Below are 27,227 nucleotides of genomic sequence, written 5' to 3'. Positions count from 1 at the left end.
ACCCACCTGGTGCTGAAATCTTTCTGAATATCATCTCTTTAGGAGTATAGAAGGATAAAAACAAATTTAAATGTGTTCAGAAGGGAGTGTGTATGCCGTGAAGGGTAGAAAGTACTTAAAACTGTGTGAGAAACAGAAACATTTAACCTGGAACCATATTTAGGTCACTATGCATTATATGATAACAGCTAATTTGTTGCCACTTTGCTAAGTTGTACATATTGAGGAGATGGAAGAAGTGGATTTGACAGAGCCTTTTAGAGGAAGAAAGTTGAATTTATTTACCCAGGAACATGTAACTGAGGAGAGGTAGAAATAGGGCTCTAGTCCATATCTTTCTGGCTTTAAATTCCATTTTTTTTGCAGTTGAGTTCTTTTCCTGCCCTTATCTCTGGGATCATGTTTTAAAAAGTGATTATTCTGTCTTTCATACATTTGTAGGTTCTTACTTAAAAATAAGAACTCTATCTCTGGAAGAGTGAGACAGAGAACAGTGAGATTTATGGATCAAGAGTGAAATCCTTTGTATAGCTGACCAGTGACTCCCTAGGCAGGTCGGGAGGGAGTTGGGATTCAAGCTTTGGTTATGATGGTTCTTTACTACACAGAACGTTGATGATTCGGACACAAATCACACTTGAAGTGAAAGGGCAGAGGGTTGAGTCATAACTGCTGGATGACCCAAAACTTGGGTGTGGAGCTACTATTTAAAATGGTACCTGCTTCTATCAACAATAGGCATGTTAGGATATGGCAGGGGATGAGACCCACTGGTAGCTGTGGGCCATAGTTTCCCATCAAGACACTCATATTCATCTACATGGCTGACATAAACTTTGTAACTAGACACAATGATTGATCCCATTTGAATTCTGTCTTTGTTTTGCTGACCTACAGATGGTACTTGCTCATCTCTGGGACCTCATCTCTCCAAGGAGCCTTTTTAGAAATCCAACTACAGAAAAACAAAAACAAAAAGAAAGTATATAGATGAAGATGGGTCTGGGGAAAGGCTGCAGTAAAACACAGTGTATTTTCTCTGTTGGAAGGAGCTTCTTTCAGAGAAGAACAAGATTATGACAGTAAATCTTAAGGAGAGGCAGAGCTGTAGTGTGGTAAGGAGCCCTAGAAGTTCAGATCCACAAAAACACAGAGTAGGAGAAAAAAATCTTTCATATTCGAGAGAGGAGGACATCCAGCCCAAGACTAAGGGGAATGCCTCATGTTTGGGGCCCAATAAGGTACACCAAGTTTTCAATGAGGGGATTTCAGGAGGCCTAGATCACCTTCCTAGAAACGACAGGAGTCTACCATCATCTCTGGGAGTGAGCTGTCAATTTGTTGGCCAGGCTTTGCGTTAATGTACAGCAGAGTCCCCTCTTATGCCACTAGAAATTAATTTCTATAGATGTAGAGGACAGCAATCTGGCAAGTCAAGTGTAAGACACCAGTCAGGGGAGCAGAAAGCAGCTTTCACAATGGATTGTTAGCTCATTAGCCCATTTATTATTGGCTTTCTGGTGTTTTGAGGGTTTAATTTTTTTTTTTGATTGGTCATGGGGCTTGAACTCTGTCCTGGGCAGTGTCCTTGAGCTCTTTAGCTCAAGGCTATTGCCCTACTCCTGAAACCAAGTGCCACTTCCGAGGGTATAATATTTTAAGTTCTCTATATTCTGTATATTATGCTATTGTCTGAGGTATACTTTGATCTATTTTGAATTGATGCTGGAATAAGGTGATAGGTAAGAGTTCAGTTTCAGTTTTCCCCATGTGAATACCCAGTTTTTCCAGCTTCATTTGTTGAAGAGGTTGTTTTCTTCCAGCCTTTGTTTTTAGTTCCCTTATTGATGATGAGATGGCTAAACTTGTTATAAGTTTACTTCTGGATCTTCTATTCTATTCCATTGGTCCACAGACATGTTTTTTGTGCCAGTTTTTTGTGCTATTGTCATTATTATAGCTCGGTGGCTGAGTTAAAGTTTGGGATTTGTTGTACTTCCAGCACTACTTTTGCCTAAGAATCACGTTTGTGATTTCCAGCCTTTTATAGTTTCATATTGTTTTAGCTTATTTCTTTTCTCTTTTTCTCCCTTCTGGTTTATCTCATGTTGTTACCGTATCTGACTTTGGTACCTGGTATATATGTTAGTTTGTTTATTTGAAATCAGGAAAATCAAGATGAGTGGGAAGGGGTGGGGGAGGGAAAGTGGGAGAAAAACATCTATGTTGAAGAAATAATGTACCCACTACCTGATGAATGTAACTGTAACCCCTCTATAGATCACCCCGACAATAAAAAGACTTGGAAGGAAAATCTTTCCCGTGTCACCTAGGGTATGGGATGGTTTTAGGTGTTTTCGTGTTTGTTGTTTCTCTCTTCATATCTGTTAAGTCTAGTTTTTACCCTAGACAGTGAACTGTACCTGGCATTTTACTCTCTGGAGAAGAGTCCTTTGTTCTTCATCTTGACATGATGGCAAACTCTAGGTAGCAGCCAAACTTCTCCTACTGCCTCCTACCTGCTAGTGGATGTCTTTGATTTCTGCATCTGCTAAATGATAACCCCTAAAACGACAGTCCCAGTTCTCCTTTGTGACAAGCTCTCTTGTTCCCTTGGCCTAACCTCACAGCTACTCAGACCCTCAGGTGTATTTTCACACACGCTCTTACCTTTCAACAGCACACTTCCAGTCTCTTCCCTGTATCCCACACTCCTCCTCATCTTCTCTGAAGCAGGTGCTCATCATTTCATGTACTCATCTCTCTCCCCTTCCCCTCTCTCCCCTCCCCATCCCTACTCTTTAGAGGAACTAGTTATATGCCTACAGCCTATCACCTTCGTTGTCTTGCATTTTAGCCGTCATGGAAACAAACCAACACATAACAACGGACAAAGCAACTATCAACAAAATAACCAGCACAGGTTGAGACTGTAGATACAGTTTATATTGGTGGGGTTGCCAACATGCCTTAAGCATCATAGGCCAACTCTGCTTTAAGAGTCATTCCTGAAATAGGAAGCCACCTCTCAACTCCATTTCCTGGACACGTGGCATTGTGGAATCAATAACGTCCCCTTCTCCAACTTGTGTCCAAGTGTGGGGATTTACATGCAAAGTCACAGACAAGGCGGAGGCAGGGGAGATACTGACACAGGCAAGGAGGGTTGAGAACCATACAAAGGAGAAGTAACCTGCAAGAGAATCCATTTCTATTGTTCTACACCAACCAGTGGTACTTTGTTGTGGCCATTTGTCACATGCTTTAGGCATCCTTAACAAAAACACTGAAGAGTTAGGGTACCTCGTTGTGTTTCTGTATGATCTTTCCTAGAGGTCAGAAGCAGTCAGTAGGGTCACTGTGACTCCATGAGCAAGGACGGTCACTGCTTGGGACAACCATCCTTACCTTCATTGTTAGAAGAAAGAGCCATTTCATTACTTAACGGCCATTTGGCCTACACACTTTCTACCACTGTCAAAAAGAGTGACCAATACTTGCTTCTATGGTTGCTGAAGGAATCAAATGGGACAATGCATATGCCAGGGTTCAGACCCACCATCCCCTCACCAAGGGCCTGGAACAATGTGCCCTGTTCCTGAGAGGCAGCTCTTACGTACTCACCAATCAGTTTTCTCTACTCACTGCCTTATCTAGACACCAGTCACCAGACATACAAAGCAGCATAAATCTTAAGCTCAAATCCTGAAGCAAGTATGTGTTAAGAACAGACACAGATAAAAATCCGAATTTATAGCAGTTAACCCTTGACTCTGGAACTGAGAAGAGCACCAACCATGTAATCCACCACAATCCAAGGACTATTGCAAACATGGCCTATTGTAACCTACCTTAGGCCATTCTAGTCTAATCTTTTGTCTTACATTAGAAAGCATTATGGTTCACTGTGCTCCTCCCTTGGTATCACTGACCTGCTTGTTTTCCAGAGCCCAGCCATAGCTCTTCAACCTATCTCTATCCTGGAAACCAGGGACCTTCATCAGGTGGCATAGGAGAAAGCTATGTTGGTCGGAGGAGAGGTGGTGAGTCACTGTACGGCAGAGGAGACGGTGCTTTCTCAGACCAGAAGGGAAGTCAGTGAAGGGCAAGACCCCAAACACACTTGCCAAGACACAACCAGGTTCAGCTGAATATTTTTATTAGTTTATTCGGTGGCAGATTCACAGCTGGGAGCTCAGTGTATGGGAGGCAACAGGGAAGGATGCATATCCATTTAGAAAGGGGAGAAAGAATAATTTCTTAAGGACACAGATTAGAGAGCAGATACAGGAGAATCCATAATGTGGTTGCAGAATACCTCAGGATGAGCGACACAGCCTCAGGAATTCTTCTTCTTGACCTGAGTGACAGCAGACATGGTTACAGCCCAGAGGGCATGGAGGTGATGCTGATGGGGTCTGGTTTTGAGGGGGATGCATTGGTTGTTCTTATCCACCAGTGCTATATTCCACAATGACCTCTGCCTTCTTTTCTAGGTCTGTGGTCCTTTCCAGGCTCAGTGAGATGGCAGGATGCATGGCTGGCACACATTGTGAGATCCCTTACATCCTACAGTGTGCCACACCCTCCTGATTGCCCAGCCCCACCCTGTCCCCCTCCTTACCATGGCCATCAGGACAAGTGTGCTGACCAGCACGGCATACAGAGTGGCCTTTCCCAATAGGATCTCATAGAGGATGGTGGCTGACAGGATCCCTTGCTGATAGGTTGCTGTTGGCAGGAAGAGAGAGTAGGTAGGTACCCAAGAGAGGCAGTTCCCCTCTCCTTTGGGTCTGCAGAACCTCTGAGAAATGTTTTTAAGAGTCAAAGCCATAGAAGTTGGAGAGAATGGGAGAGGCTCACTCACCTGAAGTGAAGCCACAGTCTGTAAGAAAAGATGGAGAGAGAGTGGGTGAGAGAATGTCATTTCTTAGGGACACTGAACCCTAGATCATAACACTTCAAAGTCAGATTCATAGGTCATGTATGGCAGACAGTGAAAAGCCCCGTCACTTCCTTCCTTAGGCTGGTCCAGCACAGTCATTGTCACTACGAACTAACGGAACTAGAACCATCCGTGGTGCTGGGAGACACTGAGGCTGCGCTGTACAGATGCTCATGGCTCCTTTAGCACAGATGGGATGCTGAGCATCTGGGGACTGAGTGGGTCTGAGCTGGCTTGGTCAGCTTGGAAGCCAGGAAATCCACACCATGCTTGGCTGACACTGAGGCTTGTCCTTCTCTTCCCATCAACCCTCTCTCTTTCCTCCACGTACTCTTGACCTCCACCTGAATCTTCCTGCTTCCCTCTGATGTGTCCTAACTGGTGGCCCAGACCCCACTCACCTGCCCTGCCCTGCATCTCAGCACTGATGTTCTGGGTGATGGGTTTGGCCGTCTCCTGGCTCCACTCATCTTCCTCCTCCAGCCCAAAGAACTGGACTTGGCAGCGGAAGTGGTTGCGAGGATTGTGCCAGAAGGCAGCAGAGACCCTCAGGCGGCTGCTCAGGCAGTAGGTGGAGTCGCTGATGTTGGGGTTCTCCTTGTAGGGCTGAGGGTCTGTGCTGACCCCGCTGTGCACCTCCTTCCCGTTCACCCACCAGGTCAGCTCCACGAGGTCGGGGTAGAAGCCTGTGGCCAGGCATACCAGGGTGGCCTTCTGTTTCTGGTAGATCTCTGCTTCTGCTGGCTCGAACACATTGACCGTGGGTGGGGTCACCTTGCTCAGGTCCTCTGCAAAGTGAAGAGGGTTGAGAGCAGGGCAGAGCTGAGGGATGTCTTGGCATGACATGGACTATTTGTATTTGTGACAGAGAAAAATTCCTCCCAAGGGAGTCATAATAAAATCATGCTTTGAGTTCACTGTCCATTCCTATTTGAAAGTTTCCCTCTTTCACACCTGATGGTGTTCAGTCTATGGATGGGTAATGGTCGCTCTTCCTCCATTTCCCCTAAGGCTGCTTTAGGAACGGCACTGTCTAACATTCTGGGCAACATCCTTTTAATGACATTTGGATTTTCCTTCATCAAGGCTTACCTGTCTATATCTCCCCATTGTTTTTGTAATAGTTATTTAAGCAAAGCTGTTTATAGGAATTAGAACAACAGGATCTCAAATTTGCATTGACTTTGCTCAGCAATGTGGCATTGGGGTAGTTTATTTAATGCCTGCATGCCAACTGCTCTATCCTGTCCTTTCCCTGCCTTCAGTGTCCCCTGAGTTTCTATTTCTAGCCTGTTTACTTTTTTTTTTGTTTTGCTTCTAAGCAGTTCTGTTCCAATGAAGAGATATCTTTTGAATATCACAGTCTCTTGGTCTATGGAGAAAGCATATTTTGATCCTTTCTGTTGTAGGGTGTGATTTAATTCCAGGGCCTATGTTACAGGAATGCAGTTGTATACTCACCTTTGGGGGCCATGGGCTTAGCAGACCTCGTGTTCCTTAACACTCATGACTGCCACAAATTTCATATCTGATCTGCCTCTATCTTGTTTATTCTCCCTTTTTCCAAGTCCTACTTGCTAATCAATTATATGTTGATGTCTTTATGGGCTAAGTGTAGGCTCATAATAACTTCATTTCTATGTACGTCCTTACTGCCTGGTGGCATCCCCCTCTCTCTCTCTCTCTCTCTCTCTCTCTCTCTCTCTCTCTCTCTCTCTCTCTCTCTCTCTCTCATCCTAGTTGTGGGATTTACCTAACCTTCCAGAGGCGTTTGTTCAGTGCAGTACTCTCTCTTCTTTTAGCAAACCCTCAGTACCTATCATAAAATAATTAAACATGTTGAACCACATGTTCTTTTCCCTACCAAATTTGCCTATGCCACAGGCACAACAAGTGCAAATGGAACCTCATTTAAAACCTGAAGCACTGTCCACACAACCCCAAGGCCAGGCTGGAGTCAGCTATGCTTCTGAGGTGTCATTCCCTGCAGGGTGAGTGTTTGTGTGGTGGTGGCAGCGGTGACTATGAGTGGGGTGCGAGCATGCTGCTTCTCTTGGTAGGTATGAGCCCCACTTATGACTGGAACTGGCCTCAGGGAACATTGTGAAGTTTCTCTCAGAAACCCAACTCTCAACTCTTACTATGGCCTTCCTCTCCAATTCTATGTTCCATTGAAACTGAGGTTCACACATCAACATACCTAAGGTCACCTAATCCCCCAAATCCAGCACCAGAACAACCCAAGCTGGCGCTAAACTTTTAAACCACTCCATCTTAGCTGGCCGCAGTAAAGTATGGCTGTCTGACTGGGTCAAATTTAATAACAATCCAACCACAAGGAGTGTCTATTGTTTGGGCGATTATCAAATACTACAGGTGAATGATGACATCAAGACTGAATTGCTGCCATCTTTGGTGATGCTGAAGTTCTTTTCTGGTCTTGAGAGTGTAAGGGATTTTCCTCACCAACGCAGCAGGGCACCTGCATTTTATCAGGAGTTTGTGATGAATACCCTCTCTGGATGATCCGCATTGTCTCACCCTGAGTACTTAGTACGAGTGATGGTCATTTTAAGCTAGCTAGGACAGGGATACATCTAGGGGTGAGTGCACCCCGGTGTCTGAAGTTTATCCTCTGAGGTTGGAGCTGTGCCTTTCAGTCATGGACAAGCAAGTCTGCTGTTCCAAGGATCTCAGATTCAGGAAGAAAGTATAGAGAGAGTTGAAATCGAATTTTAAATCCGGAGGAAGTCAACAATGCTGGGCTAATTTTAATTTTTTTTTTAACTTTCCCCCACGTGTATCTAGATTTTCTATTGCTGTCCGGTAGTTTTGGTCTTCTTGTTAACTGACCCTGGTCCCAGTGAGTTTTGCTCCCCTCAGCTGGCCTTGCACGGCCTCCTCTTGGGCTCAGAACTGCTGTCCCCAGCCCTGCGCCCCTCTTGCCTCTCTCAGAATGGGAGGTCCCTGCTCCCACCCATGCCTGTGGCCTTAGGTCCTGTAAACCTCGTCCCCTGGGCCGGCCAGGGAAAGATGGAATCCCCTCTTGTCTCCTGCAGGGTTCCGGACCAAGTCACCCTCTCTCAGACCCCACCCAGTCCCTCAGGAAGCAGAAAGAAGGGGAGATGCATCGCCCCCAAACCCCCACCTCCCATCGCCAGTTCTTCACGCCCCCCCTCCCAGCTTCGCTCCATCCCGCACCCCGTGCTCCTCCGCCCGGGACCCCGAGGCTGGCCGGGGTCGGAATCTTACCTAGGACCGTGAGCCTGGTGCCGGGACCGAAGTGCTGCTCATAGGAGCACGCAGACACAGCCCCGCACGCTAACCGGAGCGGCGAGCCCGACCCCCGCGCGCCCCACTCCCGCGCGCAGCCCGGCGGCGCCTTCACTCACCCAGCACGGTCCACCGGCTGCCGGCCCCGAAAGTCAGAGCGGCGGCCCCGGGGCTCCCCACAAAAACCCGGGCCCGGCTCCCCGCGCCCCCCACTTGCCGCCGTCCCACGAGAGACCTCAGCTCCCCCGGCCCCGGGAGCCGCGCACAAGCCCCGAGGTACCGGGTCTCCGGGCTCCGAGCCCCGATCCCCGCACCAAGCCCCCCTCCCGCCTTCGCCCCTCTCACCCAACACGGAGAGCCGAGTACCAGCGCCGAAGTACTGAGTGTTTTGGCTCACAGCCCGTGGGCGCGGTACAAAAACAAGCCCGGCCATCTCCACGCCCGCGTCCCGTGCGCCCAGGCCTCGCCCCCGGGTCCCAGGGCGCCCGGCTTACCTAGCACCCGCAGCCGCGTTCCTGCGCCAAAATACTGAGTCTCTGTGTTCACAGCCTCCAGGCCCAGGACAAAAACCAGAGCTGCCCCGGCCACAGCCCCAGACCCGCCAGTCGAGCCCCACGGCGCCCCCACCGTGGCTTGCTCTCCCACCACCCAGACCGGACCGGGTCCGCCGGCCCAGCCACCTAACCGCCTGCCAGGCACGGTCAGGGTCCTGGGACATCTGCACACTGTCCACCCGAGCCCACGCCTCCTTACCCAGCACGGCCAGCTTGGAGCCGACCCCAAAGAACTGCTGTCCGGTGTTCACACAGCCCTGGGAATCCAGGCGTAAACCCCTGTGTTGGAGGCTGGGGGGGGGGGGGCGGCCGTCCAGGACCCCACCCTTCCCTAGAGCTCTGGCTCAGGGGATCATCCAGGCGGAGAATGAACCCCCAGCCCTGCACAGGCACCCTATTGCCCTCTTACCTAGCACTGTGAGGTGGGTCCCTGGGCCGAAGACTTGCTCAGCATAGGAACACAGAGGGAACGGGCTGACAAGAATTCCAAGTCCATCCTCACCTGCCCTAGCACAAAACAAGGGCCACCCACCCTGTCCTTCCTGGCTTTTCTCTTCTCACCTCTAGAACGAGAGGGAGCACAGCCGTGTGGACAGTGCATGAAGACAGATTTGTAGAGGACAGTCACCCTGACATCAGGGTGGCACACTGAGCTTGAAATGGGATGGGGCTGTTGATGGTAGCCCGGCCTTGGGAAAGGTGACAAGCCAGTCCCACGGTTTACTACTTATGTCACCTACCTCCTTTAACCTTGCAACTTTTCTGACTTCAGTTTATTCATCTGAAAAGTGGGTTCTGTCTTCACCGTAAAGGGTTTGGTTTTCATTGAGTTCTTAACAGGTGAGGTGTGCACTAGTGCTTTGTCAAAGGCTGGCTTGATGAGAAGGGTGGAATGGAGATTCTACTTTGCTGCCTTGGTCTTCGTGTTCCTGGGAAGGTTGTTTGGGCAGAGAGATAGTTGTGCAAGTGGTCTGGGTGCAGGCCCCTGTAAAGCCTTGTTAGGGATCATCTCCACACATTTCCCCATCCTGTAATGCATTCCCCCTCTGGAAGAGGATCTCTTCCAGGGCAGACCTTTTTGTAAAAGCACCTCCTTTACTTGAAACATTGTGCCCCCCCCCAGTCCCCACAATGTTACATTATGATACAAAAAATGTTTTCTCTTCCTGCTCACCTCCCTCCCCCAATCCCTGTGCAGTGGCCGGAAGCACAGATGGTAGAGGTTAGACTGACTGAGTGGGGCTAGGGAAAGAGTAGCAGGGGTAAATGTCACATGGGGAGGGGTTTGGGGAAAGCCATAGGGCAAGGCAAGTGGTGGTGGTGAGGGAGGCGGGAGCCGCCACATTCTGGGACAGGCACCACCCCAGGAGACCATCTGTGTCTTGGGGCCCCCCACTGGGGTTCACTAAGCCCACCTGCTCAGACTGGCATTTATAGCTAGGTAGGTGGGAGGAGCTAGGGGTGCAAAGGCCATGTGGACAGGGGAACTCAGAAAATAGGGATGGCAACTTATGACACAAGGACAAACACACAGAAATGATCATCATTCTCCTTTGTTTTCCTGGGCACCATCCTGCATTCATTTATCCTACACATATTTGGTGAATACCTGCTGCATGTCATGCCCTGGAGTGGTGGTAAACAGATGGCTCGGTTTTCAGAGTGACATGTTATAGACCTGAATTTCCAACCTTGATTGTGATTACTCCTATCTGAGAGATTTACTTCAAGCTAAATGAATGCCTCTAGAAGAAGCTGGCCATGTTTGGGTTTTTGTTTGTGCCTCTGGCTGGCACGACCATCCTCTAGAAAGGACAGCCGAGGTCAATTCTTCCTCTAAAGAGTTCGCCACCTCCTTAGACTCTCCCTTGATTATCTCAGCCAGATACTGAGCACTAATGGTGGATGGTAGTTTAGTGAACAGCTCATATTGGTAGTTCAAACTTGTCTTGTATTTCAGTGCATTCTGTTCATGATTTACCCCTTTTATGAGTAATGTGAACTGTGATTCAGATATCTGTATGTATGTGTGTATGTATATATATATGTATATATGTGTGTGTGTGTGTGTGTGTGTGTGTGTGTGTGTATTCTCCCCCCTCCTTGGAGATTGATAAATTGACAGCAATACATACCAGTGTGCTATATGTTCAGTTAGTGGATATGTGAATGTGTGTGTGTGAACACACATATATAATATATTTATATGAGTGCATATGTATCTATATATGTATGTCTTCCTAGACACACTTTTGAAAACATGTACATGTTACAACAGACAATGCTGTAAGTGGAGAATACATAGCTATTTCAGGAAGGCTTTATGGCTATCACTGCTTCTGAATATGGTCCCTTCAAATATACTAGTTCTTGGCTGATTTCTTAAACAATTTACCCTATATGTACTCTGGATCAAGCATATCGTTCCATACTTCAGAGCTGCTATCATGAAATGTGTCCTTGTTTTCAAGGACATATTGTCGAATGGAGGTATTAGAGAAGATATTGTTTCTACCAAGTATGATAAGTTTCATGGAGGAAGTCTTCCCATAGCACTAGGGTGGCAAAGTACAGAATGTGTTTAATCCAGGCTCAGGAGAGGAGAAGGGAGGCATGGGGGTGGGGGAGGGAGATAAGGGCCAGGGAACGCTTTGTTGTTGGTGGTGGTGGTCATGTGACTTGAACTCAGGGCTGGATACTGTCCGTGACTTTTGCTCAAGGCTACCACTCTACCACTTTGAGCCACAGCTCCACTTCTGGATTTCCCATGGTTAGTGGGAGATAGAGTCTCACAGACCTTTCTTGCCTAGTGTGGCTTTGAACCACTATCCTCTGATCACAGCCTCTAGCTGTGAACCATCAGCACCCAACTAGAGAAGACATTTTGGAGGGAAAGACACTGAGAACAAACCTCTAGGGCCGCATCAAGTCACTAAGGGAAGGGGGAGGGGAGGCGGCCATGTGATCAGGCAGAAGGGCCTGCTCACAAAAGAAGCTCAGGCTTCAGGAATGACAACAGGAGGCTGAGTGTGGGAAAATGAGATAGAGTTCATTACCAGGTCTTCCTGTCACCTTATGGATGGGGACTCTGTCACTATGGTGACAATGACACACCAGAGAGCTTTTGAAGGATTTCTAGAAGTTGAAGTAGGGATGATTCTCAGTATTAGGAAAATTTACTGTCTGTTCTTCCAAGAGCTGTTGAGGGACATCTTCACTCCTCTCTAACTCATGGAGAAAGATTTATCAACTTAAATGGGAAGATACATCATCCATTGGAAATAAGTTTCCAAATCAGGGCATATTCTTTTTTTTAAAGATATTTTTATTATAATTAATAAAAGGGTTACATGATATTTGCCAGATAGAAGGTGCATTAATTCACATACATTGATACCCTTTCACATGTCTTGGTACCCATTACCCTCCCCCCACCCACCAATCAGGGCATATTCTTATTTTAAGCTGCAAAACCTACATGGTGAACAAAGACTGGAAGTATTCAGTGAGGTGGCAGAAAGGAAGGTGGTGACATATAGGGATCAATTTCTTATTGCCTACGGGGATATGACCACGGAAGGAAGACACACTTGGGTTTTGTTCCTCAGAACACCTTCATCCAGGGCAAAACAAAAAATTGCAGTACTCAGCATTACCATCCTTCTGTGCTGGAAAGAGCCTCTTCATCTCCCGTCAGTGCGTTCCATACTAAGTGAGTCTCTCCTGTCTACCACTTATTTCTTTTTTACTTGAGTTGGGACATTTTCCTCAAACATCTCTTATTTCTCTGTGACTTGGAGGAAACAGTCTTAGGGAGTTCAGAGACAAGGGGGCAGAGACGTCTGGACATAAAACTCAGAGTCAGGTCAGACTGAAACTTTTTTATTGGCTCACTTAGGCTTCCTCTGGGTTAGGGAGATGTTAGCCCAAAGTGTACAGCTAAACAACTACTAGGGGGTACATTCTGGAAAGCACAGCAAGATGAGAGCAGCTCTTTAGAAGCACAGGCAAAGGTGAATTCGTACTGACACCATCATGGATTAGGGAGTTCCAATTTCCAGAGGTAACGTCAGGCATCCTTCTTCTTGACCTGCAAAAGACAAGTTTGGAGTGATGGAGGCTGAGGGAAGGAGGCAGGCCTATTGTTCAGATAGACTGTAGAGGTGCTTATAATAGCCCCTGGACTTTTAAATAACCACAGCCTCTCCGGTGATTGTTGCAGTATTGCTTTTTCATTGCAGTCTGTGAGAAGTGTAGCTTGTCTTCTGTGACAAAGCAGTAAAGCTCCCTCCTTTTCCATTGTTCACCACTGTCTTAGCAGGGTCTACTAAATTTCTGGCTTGGAATTGCTGAAAGTCATGTCACGGTCCGTCGCTTTCCCTGTCCTTGCCTCCTCCCTATCCTGCTTACCATGGCTATCAGCACGAGGGTGGTGACCAGCACAGCATACAGGGTGGCCTTCCCCAGCAAGATCTCATAAAGGACGGTGGCAGAGAGGACACCTTGGTGATATAAGGCTGGCAGGCAGGAAGGAAGAGTCTCTAGGTTAAGTTCCTGTGAGGAGACAGCTCTGGCCTTCCCCACATCTATTTCCTGTGACCTACTTATGTTTCCATGGAAAGGCCTAGGTTCACTCACCTGAGGTGAAGCCACAATCTGAAAGGAAAAAGGAGGAGAAAAGTCGTTGAGAAGCCTTATCTTTGTAGGCAGACTGAACATTAAGTGGATGCAGTATTGGATACAGACTACCAGGTGTGAACCAGCCTTCTCTGCAGGCAGAGATTTGGGGTCCAGCAGGTAGAGCACAGCTCACCATCCCTGAGACTTGTGGCAAACCAGAATAAACGGGGCTGAGGGCGGCTGCTCAGATGCTGAGGTACACAGGCCAGGTAGGAAGGGACCATGTATGGACCACATACTGTCAGGCTGCTAGGGTGAGGCGCTGGAGGGAAGTTAGCTGTAGGTGTTCTCCTTGCCTTCATGGAGGTTCTAGTCCCCTCCCTTCTTTCTGCTATTTTAGATTATAGTTCTGCACTTAGATTTTTCCATTTCTCTCTGACACTCCCTGGTGGCCCCACTCACCTGCCCTGCCCTGCATCTCAGCACTGATGTTCTGGGTGATGGGTTTGGCCTTCTCCTGGCTCCACTCATCTTCCTCCTCCAGCCCAAAGAACTGGACTTGGCAGCGGAAGTGGTTGCGAGGATTGTGCCAGAAGGCAGCAGAGACCCTCAGGCGGCTGCTCAGGCAGTAGGTGGAGTCGCTGATGTTGGGGTTCTCCTTGTAGGGCTGAGGGTCTGTGCTGACCCCACTGTGCACCTCCTTCCCGTTCACCCACCAGGTCAGCTCCACGAGGTCGGGGTAGAAGCCTGTGGCCAGGCATACCAGGGTGGCCTTTTGTTTCTGGTAGATCTCTGCTTCTGCTGGCTCGAACACATTGACCGTGGGTGGGGTCACCTTGTTCAGGTCCTCTGCAAAGTGAAGAGGGTTGAGAGCAGGGCAGAGCCGAGGGATGTCTTGGCATGGTATGGAGTGTGTATGTGTGTGTGTGTGTGTGTGTGTGTGTGTGTGTGTGTGTGAGAAAGGGAGAGAGAAGAGACAGTGCTGAGGAGTTGAAAATTATGATTATAAAGCAAATCATCTTGTAGTAGCCTCACTGGCTTTGAGATTGCTGTGTCTGTGAGTACTGTTGATCTTCCTCAACTTTACAACTTCGTTCTTGGTTGTTTCTTGAAAATACCTGGCACACTGGCTTCCTCATCTCCATAAAGTGTCAGTGGGTCTTGGTCCTTTTGGTTTTCTTTATACTGCATCATATCCTGGGATTTGATTATCTATCCAAATAATCTACCCATCTAATATTCCTCAGTGTAGTTGAGTGAGTTCGGATTTTGTTCTTAAGTTTTTATTATGAAGATGATATACAGAGGGATTTTAGTGACATAAGTCAGGTAATGACCACATTTCTTTTTGGACAGTGTGCTCCCTTCCTTTACTCTCTCCCTGTTTTCCTTCCAGTATAGATTGTTTTGAGGCAGAAGACTTAATAGCATCATGATCATGGAAACTAAATAGACTTTTTCCTAATTATTGTTTTCTTTTGTGTATGAGGTATATATGCAAGTTCTGTTGGGCGATGCCCCATATTAGAATCAGTCTTCCTTGCCTAGAAAAATATTTTCCCCATTATGTTGACTATATTTCTCAATAGCATACCCCAGTCCCTTTTTTTTTTTTGGTCAGTTGTGGGGATTAAACATAGGGCCTGGGTACTATTCCTTAGTCTATTTGAGCTCAAGACTAGTGCTCTACCAACTTAGCCACAGTACCACTTCTGGTTAATTGGTGATAAGAGTCTCACAGGGACTTTTCTGACCAGGCTGAGTTTGAACCAAGACACTCTGATGTCAGCCTCCTGAGAAGCTAGGATTAAGGTGTGAGCCACTGGTGCCTGGATCCAAGTCCTTTCTCTTTCCTTCTTTTTTGTTTTAGCATGTAATGTGCTTTGAAGCAACAGGGTGTCTCTGGTAGGCAGTCTATCTGATGTCCCATATTGACTTCTATACAGAGATTGGAAGAGGGAGTAAGTAGGAGCTTGTGGTCTTCCTCTCTCTTTTTTCTTTTTCTATCTCTTTCTTTCACTCTCTCTCCCTCCTCTTTTTCCTTCCTTTCTTCCGTCTTCCCTCCCTCCCTCCCTTCCTCCCTCCTTCCTTCCCTCCCTTCCTTCCTCTTTCTCTCTTTCTTTCTCTGTGTTCAGGAAGCTTGAAATCTTAATTCACAGGCAAATTTATTCCTAAAAGTAGTCAGAATTTGATTGCTGGCGGAAACTCATCGCAGTACAGGGGCCATTTCAGCAAAAGTTTCACTCTGGAAAGCATGAGCCCTCCCACACAATTGACAGATGGAAGGAAAGAATTCCTGGGATTTTGGGAAAGAATGATTTCATCAGAAGAACAGAAGGAACCACAGCTCATCTTTGATCACCCTCCCTTTTGCCAGGGTTTACTGTCCTCTCTGTTTGGCTCTGCTCTGAACAAAGGCATAAGCTTTGACTCTGAACATAGGGATAAGCTTTGACTGCAGAAATATGCCAAACCCCGATGTCTCCACTAGGTCCAAAGTTGACAAATGGTTCTAATGGAAAAATTGGGACATGGGCGTGGGAAAAAAGATAAGTCATGACACAGGAATAGTAAGCAACAGGAAAAAAAAAGTGGTTACATTAGCTGAGCCCTTTACAAAAGCTCTTTACACAAGGGAGTCCCCATTTTATATATCATAGAGCGCTTGAGAGAGATTGCATGACTCCCCCAACTCCCCAATACCATGTCCTCACTCCTAGCCCCTTAAACTAAATCTTTTAAAGGCTATTCCTTTAATCAACTTGGCATCTGTCCCCACATTCAGGGCAATATCTGCTCAGGTCCCCAAACATAGGTGTTCCAAAAATTTTTTTTGGTCAGTTGAGGGGCTTAGACTCTGGGCAGAGGCATTGTCCTTGAGCTCTTCAGCTCAAGGCCAGTGCTCTTACCACTTGAGCCACAGCACCACATCTGTTGTGCTCCATTCTTTTAGCTGTGCCTGAATCCCCAGCAAAGACCCCATCCTATTTAACCCCACTCTCACTGTCTATCTACTTCTCAAGCGTGCGATGATGGTTATGGTCTCACGAGGGGTCCTCTAAGCTATTATCCAACATAGACATTGGGGTTTGAGAAAGTGGGCTCTCCTACTTTTCTTTAGTGCCCAATCTGTTGCGAAGGCAGTGTAAGCTTCCAATTACTGGTCTAGTCAGACCTCTATCCCGGACAGCCACCACAGTCCCACAGCCCAGACAGTCCCCTGACACTGCAGCTGCAGCACCCCTGATCCCACAGCAGCACAGACTTAAGCTGTCATCCCCAGGACCACACCAAACCCCCCAGGTGTCACCAGCCTGGCTCCCCCTGCCTCACTGCCTCCCAGTCTCTTCAATCATCCCAGGAACACAGCATCGGTTTTTAGAGACTGATAGAGAGCAGGAGGAGGAGGAGGAAGTTGCACACAAGACCAGAAGTCCATGGTGGAAGTGGCTGTTGGAAGATTTTAACCCAGAAGACAGAGCTATTCACCAAAGTCGGGCCAACAACACAGAAAGGGGTTGAGAATGCAAAGGAAAAACAACAAGGGAGAAGAGCTGATTTTAAAAAAGGGGAAGCAACACATTTACTAAAACAGTAGGGGTGAGGAGAGGCCCAGAGAACAATGAAAAGAAGATCCAGACAAAGGAAGTTACAAATTCTTGGGGATCTGCAGCAGGACAACTGCAATGAAGATAGGAGACAGCAAGCTACAAACACTCCAGGAAAGGTACGAGAGCGCCTGTGACACTGGGTGGGAAGGATTTGACTTTTCGACCACCAATCTTACATCCCTTCCCTTCTCAGGCCATTTCAGGCAAACCTAGGTGCCTGGCAGTCAAAAACAGAGCCTTCTTACCTATGATAGTGAGCTTTGTGCCGCTCCCAAAGTAGAGGGGAGAATTATACTCACGGCAGCAAATTGCCTGGGTAAAACCTACTCCAGGACCCCAGCCAAAGAAGGACCAGGCCTAGCTCCCCAGGAACTATATGACCACCTTTCTGCCCTTACCTGACTCTAGACTGAAGGAATTCTACCAGGAAAAGTGCCTAGGGATGCTACAGGAGCTAGGGGACAAGAGAATGCAGCTTAGAAGTGTGTGGGTGTGTGTGGGGGTGCATGCACATTTAAAAAAAGAAAAAGAGGAAACCAGGAATGTAGGGAGAAAGCATATTTGAGGGCAATGACTTCAGGGAGATACAGAGGAGCAGACACAGTGCTCTAAAGAGATTAGTCCTTCAATTCTGTGGAAATAAAGGAGTAAATGAGCCCCCCTCTGCCACCCCCATTGGGAGAAGGAAGACTGGCTCCAAAGGACCAAAGGACCATCTTTAGTCCTGTGGCTTACCTAGGACAGACAATCGGGTCCCTCCTCCAAAGTGTTGTGCCTGATTGTAACACAGTACAACAGGAAGGTGGCAAACCCCAGAGCAGCTGCTGGAGTCTCTCCTTCCAGAAGATGGCTTCACACAGACCCTGGTGGCTATGGTACCCATTCCCCCACCCTTCTGTCCTCTCAGAGCTGCAGTCTTGAATTGGCTTTCCTCCCTGTCCCCCAAAAGGAATCCTTTCACTCCTCCATCTTCCCAATACACGGTATCAAAAGAAAATGTGTACATACCCAACACAGACAGCCTGGTTCCACTGCCAAAATATAGTTTTTCATTAGTGACACAGCATTAAAACCTGGCAGGAAAACTACCTTCTGCTGCCATCCACTCCTTTCCTGTCTGCATCCATCTGCTAGCTCTCCTCTCTCATTCCTTAGGAAGACGTTATCTCTGGGAAAAGGATGGGCAACTGACATGGTGTGCTCAGAAGCTAGTTTTCCCCAGGAGATCCCCCGAACCCTGTCTCCTGAGCCCATCTTTTCTCGATACACGGGAGAGAAATGGCATGTGTGTGACTACAGCACAGCCAGAGAACTAGCCAAGTCTTATGGCCAGAGTAGGTACCGTTCAAGGGAAGACAGACAACATGACTTCTCAGTTGAGCCTATGTGCTTCTCGGTAAAGTCAAAGTCTCCCTTTGGTTCTCATCCATGACTTACCTACCACAGTGAGCCGGCTTCCTTCCCCAAAATAAAGGGTGTTTCCAGAACACAGCCTCTCAAGTCCACTTCAAAACCTCCCATTGTCTGCTGAGCCCAGCTGAGATTTAGGGAGAGTTCAAGAATCGCTTCCCTTATTCAAGACACAGCTCATTTCTAATACTTCCTACACCCTTCCAGAAAGTTCTGAGAACGCACCAAGCTAGGGAGAGGGAGACAGTATAGACTCATGAAATAAATAGTAAGGGAAGCCCTTCCAAAGAAGCTCTGGCATGAAGGAAGACAGAGACTCTCACGGCTCATTAATCATCCTTGTTTTCCTCATCTCAAAGCACTAGTTGCAGTAGCATTATCACCTCCATCTTCTCTCCCTCCCTGGTCTTTTGCTGCAGGCTCAGCTTGGATCAGACTCTTGACCACTTGGGGTTGATTCAGCCTATACAGGGCACTTTCTCTGACCCCAGCCTCAGACATGAGATGGTCTTTCTTTTATCTGAGTCCAAGGTAACATTTCCTCACCATACCTTACCCAGAGATTTCCCAGCCTTACCTACTACAGATAGCCTGGTCCCCGAACCGAAGGTGTAGTCATAATTGGCACAGCAGAATGCAGCCACTCCGAAATGGACAGTGGGGACCCACTTTTATCCTGGGACAGACCTGGACATTTACCTAGAAGTTGTCTTACCTAGAACCATGAGCTTGGTGCCTTTTCCAAAGAAAACTTCAGTGTTTGCACAGTGACATGGGGCAAGGAGGAAAATCAACTTGTGGTGTTTGAAGAGAAGTGGACTCCAGCTAGTGTCTTGAAGACAACGAGATGAAGAATACTTTTTTGTTCTTCTCAGTATTGTATGGTAGAATGCTTCTGACCTCTGAATCATGGGGCCAATGAAGCATACAGAGTCCATCCAGTGAGACCAATACCTCTTTTGTGAAGGGGGCTTCTTGCACCTATTCCCTGTCAGAGGGTCAACCAAAGGGATGAAATCCTCGGAGAGCGAGCTCCTACATCCTAGACTGGAGCATCCACCAAAAGCTGAGATAGTTTGGCTTCTTCTCGAGTCCTCTGGAGAGCTGATCACCTCTGCTACGCTCTCCCACTGACCTTGACCTGAGTTACTTGGGGTTAGAATGAAGTATTCCCCCAGTGTGCTTCATCTATTGGAACCTTTGAGGTTTTCTTCTGATTGGGTTCTCTCTGTCTGAGAAGCTCCAGTTCTGATCTAGGTCTGTCTTCATCCGTGATCTTGGCCTGGCATGTGGCAGGGGTGAACTGGAAGCACTCAGGACCCAGATGCACCTGTCACCCAGGAGCAAAGTGGAGGGTCTGTGGATGTTGGGACAGACAGAAAGGTTTTTGTAAAGGCTTCCCATGGAATTGAATCACCGTGGCCCCCTGTCCCCACAATGTTATAGCTTTGTACAAAAACAGCCCCTCCCACAGATCCACCCCTCAGAGGCTAGAAACCACCAACTCCCCTTTGAGAGGCACTGCTCCTGTTCCTTTGAGAGGAATGGAAGATAGGGCAGGTAGCATCACCTTCTCCTCTTTTATGAGAGGCATGGGGGGAGGGCTGGAGTGGGCAAGAGGGCCTCCTTTTCTCCTCCCTACGTGGCTCAGCTTTTGATCTGTGTGTTTTTATAAGGCTGTCTGTTGAAGAGGGTGCTCTCTTCCCATCCCCCACCTCTTTTCTTTCTCCAAGCTGTCATCACTCAGTCAAGAAGGAACAGTCTCTTGTCTGCTTGGTCCTTCCCTTAGTCTATGTGTCATGCAGGGGTCATACCTTTCATCAGAGAACAAGATCCCTCTGTATCCAGATTCTACTCTATCCCATTGGCCAACCCTGAGCCTTCTATGATGGTCGTCTGGGGTCTAGAGTTATTGAAAATTGGCCATGAGCCACAGGGCTGTTCTGAATATAGGCAGAAAGGTAGCTAAGAGAGGGCCATTTTTCAAGACTGGATGTGGAACCAGAGGGAACCTTGTCAACCATCTTGTCTTGTCAACCACCTTCACTTCTCATTGTTGGCCGCAGTTAGCTAAAGGAGTTGGAGCAGGAGTTTGAAGTAAAACCTAGGGACGCTGGATGTAGAGACACACAGTCTAGAAAGCATCTGATTCATTTGCAAGGACACTTGGTCAGGTCACAGGCTTTCTCTTCTTCCTGAAGGGTAGAGACATTTTAAGTTGTTGCTATATGTTTTATTTTCCTGCACGAGCTAACTCTGAAATTTAACCTACAGGTAAGTAGCCCAGATTTCTTTTTCTCAGATGCTGTTTCCTTTATTGTGTTTCGAGCTAGGGCTCAAGGTTTTAGAGAGAAAAGACAAACTTGACTACCGAATGTCAATACTCTTTCATAAGCCTGAATAAAAGTCAATTGCTTTCATTATCTACAATGTAATGAAGACACATCTTTACTTTATTGAAGCATTTAGTATTTTATTTTCACACATTTGCTTATTATCAATTTATACTCTAAGCAAAAATTTCTTTTGACTTTTCTAGCATGAACCCACAGCTCAACTGGTCGTACAAATAAGCCTGCTCTGGGCTCATTGAGTCTCATGGTGAAGTGTTTTCTAGCTCTGCTTCTCTAGGCATTGTGCCTGACTGCACATGCAGTGTTTTGTTTGCTTGTTTGTTTTGTTTTTGTTTTCTGCAGGAGCACTTTTGACTACCAGGAGAGAGGAAAGGTTGAGCGCACTCATCAGTGTGAGCAGCAGGGGGCGCCTTCTGCTTATTTTTCCATTGACCTCAGTACTTGCAGTCTGGGTTTGGCCACTTGAGGGGGCAAGAATAATAATCAGAGCCTTGGTAGGGGACAGGAGATGAGGAGCAAGGTTTAAGGGAAGAAGAATCACACACAGGTGGCAAGCATGCACAATTAATTATTTCCTTTTAGTTAGCAGCTAGGGGTACCTCTAATTCTAGCAACTTGGAAGGTTGAGGAGGATCATAGTTTTAGGCCAATTGAGGCAGAAAAGTTCACAAGACTTCAGCAGATAGCCGGGCACAGTGACATGCACCTGTCATCCAAAGCTCTACAGAAGGCTGAGATTGGAAGACTATGGGTTAAGGCCAGCACAGACAGTAAAAGTCCTTGAGACCCTGTCTCCACAAAGACAAGAACATAAATAACTTGTGATCCCAACAAGAATGACAGGAAGTCTAAACGTGCATGCTGAAGCAGGAGTGAAGGCTTATCCTAAAAATAACCACTGGAGAATCAGGAGTGGAGATGTAGCTCAATGATACTGAGTGTAGCAAGTGTGGAGCCTTGTTGGATGGCCAGAACTCCCCCCATAATTTTTAAAATTAGAGTATTTTAAAACAGGGTTCAGATAGGGGTATACTTTTAGTCTTTCGCAGATAGATAACCAGATTGTCTAGCACCATTTGTTGAAGCAACTTTCTTTTCTCATATATATATATATATATATATATATATATATCTTTGGTGAAAAACTAGATAGTTGTAGCTATATGGCTTTATTTCAGAGCCTTTTATTCTGCTCTTTTAATCTTCATGTCTGCTTTAGGACCAGTACTATATGTTTTGTTACTCAGTGGTATATTTGAAGCCCGGTATTGTGATATTTCTAAAGCCTATTCTTTTGCTATGAATTATTTTCACCATCAGAGATCTTTTATGCTGCCACGTGAACTTTTGACATTGAGATTTTTGAATCTGTAGATACATGGGGCCGCGTGGTCATTTTCATGCTATTCATTCTGCTAGTCCATGAATAGAGGGAGGCCATCCCAGCTTCTGCTATCTTCCTCAATGTCGTTTTCACCAAGGTTTTATACTTTTTATTGTAGGGGTCTTTCACCTTCCTGGTTACATGTATACTTAAGTATTTTTCTTTCTTTGAGGGTACTGTGAACAGAATTGGCTTCCTGATTTCTCAGCCTATTAATTGTTGCTGTTTAGAACGTTTTTGTTTAATGGCCTTGGGTATGCCAACAATTGGGAACTGTACATATGCGCAACGGTTATCCACTGCGAGGTTCTTTTAGATAAAACTGCCTGTGGCACCAATTGGTTCCTGCCATAATAAAAAGATGCTGTGGCCTTGCCAATCATGTCAAATATTGGTAGCTTCAGGACCCAACAAAACAACACGGTTGAGAATGCTTTCAGCACGGACTTTCTGAAAGGTATATATCTAAGAAGATAGCCTCTGTTTCTATCTCTGACTCTGTCCCTGTCTCCGTCTTGGTGTCTTTGTCTCTGTCTCTTTCCTTTTATTGTTTGGATTATGTCTTATCATATCAATCCATGAAAAAGGTTTGTGAAAATAAGATTCCCTGCTCTTTTTTCTTCTGTGAGCTCCATGGGGCCTCAGATTGGAGTTCATTTTCCATTGCAGAGGGGCTGGATGGAGCGGCACAGACGTAAGCAGTGAGGACCAATTCATTTGTGATAAAGGGCCTTCAGTTGGCAGTGATAGTATCTTGAAGCCAGTCTAAGTATTCGCACACCTTGGCATACACTCCAGGGTTGTTTTTCAGGGCACAGCCATTGCCCCAGGGGACGATTGCCTGGAGCTCTCCAAGACAGATGACAGGTCCACCAGAGTCACCCTAGAGTGAAGATGCCAGTTATTGAAGGGAGAGATGAGGGAGAACACCGCTGCAGTCACTGGGAACTTAAGGAGCTTTTCTAGTCACCCAGGCAGCTCTCTGTCTATCTCATGGTGATTCCTCCTCTGCTCTTGTCCAGAAGATTATATATAGTCAAACGAGCCTTCCTCACTTCTCAATGGAGCTGTCGTATGGAACTTAAAAAAAAACTAGGCTAACCAAATGAGATTCTTTAAATGTTGCTTCCGAGTGGGGCCTGATCTGGATAGGAATCTTGGTACGTGATGGGGTCAAATTACCTGGCGGGAGTCCTTGCCTCCCTCAAGGAAGCCAGAGCAGACCATGTTGTTGGTGATTTTCCCAGGGTAGGAGGAACCATAATCCACAGCTGAACACCAGGGAGAAGCACCACACAGGACTCTAAAAGGGTGAGCCAAGGATGAAACAATAGCTTTTAGTCCCTAGAGAGAGAATGTCTGATTCCACATTCCAGGATTAGGAAGAAGGATGAACTCTTTGGGACATTGCATCTCTCTGCTACCTACTAACACATCACTATGTGGCAGCCCTGTGAAATCTCTTTGAAGGCCGGAAATGAAAGGAATCCAACTCAGATGTCTTCTTAGTTCTGGAAAGCAAGGGGAAAGAGGGTGAATAGTTTCACTTACCACCCAATCTCAGGGTGTTGCCCCAGCCAGAGATGAGGCACTCTGTGCTGGCATGTGCACAGGAGGAGGTGGGTAGGGTCCCAGTGGCCACCTGGAAATTGAAGGACACAGGCGAGTACAGCTTGATCAGCATGATGTCATTGTCTGCAGTCTTTCGGCTGAAGTCAGGGTGGGGGATGACCTTGGCAGCATCGATAAACTGCTCGCTTCCTTCAGTAACTTTGATGTTATAGTCTCCCAGTCCCACTTGGATGGAGCTGTGTGGGAAGAGAAGGTTTATTGGAGGCTGGCTCTCCATTGTTCAAGGATCCCAGGTTCTCAAGCTCCCTGCTCACGGGTGGCTCTGGAGGATTTTGAGGGGCCACACAGCAACACCAGAAGAACAGTGTTGGGGCCTGACCTCCATCTCTGAGGCCTGATTCTGGCTCAGGGGCAATTAAAGAGCTTTGACCAGGCATTCGGTCCTTTGCATACCTCTCTTAAGGCATCTCTGTGTACGTGACTCGATTGAACCCCCTGAAGCTTCGCGGGTCTCACAGCAGCAAAAGTGTCTTGCGCTTTCCTGCACCTGTCCTGCCCAGTACCTGAAAGCCCCACCCAGACCCTTAGTGGTAGCACAGAGGCCCTCTTCCTATTGGCTAGCTTCCTAGTTCCCACCTTCTCCTACCCTAACAGTATATAACTAATTGTCTGACGCAATAAAGGCATGAGAGCATCAGGGAACATGAGAGAACAGCAGATCAGATCAGCAGAGATCAGCAGAGAGATCTGATGCGCTTTCATGGTTAACACTGCTTCTGACTCAGCGTGGTTTTTTTCTTCCCCGGTAATTGGGGGAGGGCTGGGTCATCGATACTTAGCATCTCACTTGGCTTCCTGGGGGACTACAGGCTGGCCCTGTGTGTCCCTCCCTGTTCCCGTGTTGCTGCCCCAGAGAGGAGCAACAGAACAGCACACAGGTAAGGGCTGGGAGGAGCTACAGGAGCTCAGAGTTGAAAAGTGGGAAGGGCTAATGGGAAGGAGTGACATTGATGACCACTCAATTTTCTATTCAACTGACCTGTTCTTCAGGGACTTTTCCCAGGATTGAGGAAACAAGAAAGCTACTCAATGTTCTCATTCCATGACACTGCTGAGGACAGAGAGGGACCTTTTCTCTTCCCTTCTCTGGTGAGCACTATCACATTGCAGGATCCAACCCCATGCGTCTAACAGCACAGGGAGCCTCTGCAGTAGTGTCATGGCCTGCTCCTTGTCAGAGATTCATCTTCTCAGCTCCCACCATGGACCCAACGAATCATAGTCTAGGAGGTGGAGCCTAGAAACCCATGTGTCCTCATCCCTTCCTTCTGATGCCTCTCAGGGTTGAGAACAACGATGCTTCTCAGTTGCATATCCATCCAGTGGAGACATCAGAAGGAGAAGGCTGTAACCTGACCTGGTGTTTCATGTTCAGGTTTATGGGATTGTGTCCCTCTCCAGCCTCAGCTCCCATAAGAAAGCTGCTGCTGCTTCTGCTCCCCAAGTGTTCCCCAATTCTCTGACAGCTCCCCTCTTTCCTGGACTCACTCATATCTCTCAAAGGTCAAGCTCTAGACTCTGTAGCCAAGGGCCTAGCATTTACGGCCTGTAGCAGTGAGCTGCAGACACCACCCACTGGTCACTGATGAGGGAGCCACCACGGAAGTGGTTTCAGCCATTGTTCAGGGACACTAGGTAGGGGGTGGAATTCTCTGGACAGGTGAAGCCACCCACGATCTTGTCATGCTTATCCAGAGGGACAGCAGCTTGTGTGGAGGGAGATAGGAGAGGAGCCAATTCAATAGGAGATTGGAGAGTGGAATCCTGGATCCTTTATCTATTTCCTACTGGTTGGGATTCCTAAGGCTCACAATGACTGTAAGCAAGCTGGTAGGAAGGAGGGTTCATTGGGGCCATAGTGTACGGTTGTCCAAAATGCCTGGGTCTACTGGACATAGGTATAGAAACCTCAAAGGGCTCAAATGTTCTGGAGGAGGGCACAAGGAAAGCATTCAGAACGCAGACAGTGTGGGATACCTTCAGAATGTGGTGATCCCGTGCACTGAGTGCTTTTGTCTATGTTTCGATCCTACACACCCCTTGTTGTGTAGTGTCAGAATATCAGCATGCTTGGCACAGTTAGGAAAATGTTCTGGCTGCACGGGCCTCGTTGTACCTAACTTCTGTAGGTACTGTAGATCTTTGCAGTAACGTCCTAATAAAAGAGCAGCTCCTAGGCACCTTAGGAAGAGTAAAGGGAGGCACATGCTATTAACCAATGAAATAAATGATTTCTAACTTTGGCTGTGTGTATAGGAATCTTCATAATCCAAATACAGATAACTCAGTATCATGTAACCAACACACAGATAACCCAACACACAGATTGGATCCTCTACCCATGATTTCTTAATGCCAAGTCTGTGTATCCTTTCTACCTTTGAGGTTAAAAACAGCTAGTCCAGAGCCACCCCCAGAACTGGTGCAGCCCCATACAGGCTGGTTGGTGCATTCTGTTTTCAGGGACAATTTCCCCCTGGCTTCCTTCTCACGCCAGTAGGAAGACAGCTAAGTTAGATGAAGGATGGACAGTACTAAGAGTGGACTCGAGGGAAGTAGGACTGAGGTGAGGCTAGTATAGAACTCAGGAAGGGGGGAGGGAAGAGTGCCTGAGAAGGGAATTGGAATGGAAATATGCTAGCTGAAGATGAGGGAAGGCAACAATGGGGAAACCCACCCAGGTCTTCCTGGATAAAAAGGATCAGGGTCCAGGGAAATCATGGAGCTCACCAGCAGCTCCCACAAGGACCAGGGTCAGGAGTGGACTCATGGTGTGAGGGTGGCTGGATAGGCCGTGGTGCAGGGCTTTGGCCTTTATACCTCCAGCAGGGAGAGGAGGGCGCCTAGATCAGTCACTTCTCCTTCCACAGGACACACCTGCAGCTTTACCCACTTCAGAGGGTTGCATCAGCAGTGATATTTTTGGTCACTCTGTCGATAGGTGACTTGCAGGTGATAAGGAATCTTATCTCTGGAGGACAGGGGGAGGGAGGACTGCTGTTTCTTGGGAAGTGGCTAGAGCGGGAAGAGCAGGGGACTGTAACATCTTACCCATATAGCTGGGATGCTTTAGAGAAGAAAGGGAGATATAGGAACAAGGAGAATGGATGGGGTTCTTCCAAACCCTCTGACATCCTGGAGTTTTATACAAGTTATTTGCAGAAAGTCTCCTTATTTTTGTAACAAGTGTGGCTATACAAAGTCATGCATCCATAAACAATAGAAAGAAATATTACTGTGAAATCTGTGGTCATGGAAACTCTTTCCTCAGTCCATGCACTAGATAAGTGAGATTGTTGGGGACCTAAATTATAAAAACAATAGATGATGATAAGGAGATACAGAGTTCCGTAGGGGTCTGGGCTTTTACTCAGCTCTCCTTTCCACAGAGGTTCATGAATAGCTATCACTTTCCAGGTGGACAGGTAAACACAAAGTAGGAGC

The 27,227-nt window shown here is 47.2% G+C and overlaps 1 pseudogene and 2 gene segments (V, D, J or C); all 3 read right to left on the bottom strand.

Moving 5' to 3' along the window:
• Positions 1-4,142: 4,142 nt before the first annotated feature.
• On the bottom strand, positions 4,143-10,246 carry LOC150063700 (T cell receptor beta constant 1-like). The segment is given in 6 exon segments: positions 4,143-4,360; positions 4,625-4,731; positions 4,868-4,885; positions 5,347-5,733; positions 8,972-9,063; positions 10,188-10,246. Coding segments are annotated over 6 exon segments (684 nt in total).
• Positions 10,247-12,638: 2,392 nt separating this feature from the next.
• On the bottom strand, positions 12,639-18,640 carry LOC150063699 (T cell receptor beta constant 1-like). The segment is given in 7 exon segments: positions 12,639-12,862; positions 13,183-13,289; positions 13,411-13,428; positions 13,855-14,241; positions 17,739-17,778; positions 18,012-18,171; positions 18,441-18,640. Coding segments are annotated over 6 exon segments (618 nt in total).
• A 4,244-nt stretch (positions 18,641-22,884) lies between these two features.
• On the bottom strand, positions 22,885-26,553 carry LOC150063698 (anionic trypsin-2-like; annotated as a pseudogene).
• Positions 26,554-27,227: the final 674 nt, after the last annotated feature.

Source organism: Megascapheus bottae, chromosome 5 (assembly GCF_031878675.1).
Source record: "Megascapheus bottae isolate mThoBot1 chromosome 5, mThoBot2.hap1, whole genome shotgun sequence".
NCBI lineage: Eukaryota > Metazoa > Chordata > Mammalia > Rodentia > Geomyidae > Megascapheus > Megascapheus bottae.
This window is presented reverse-complemented; position numbering and strand designations above follow the sequence as displayed.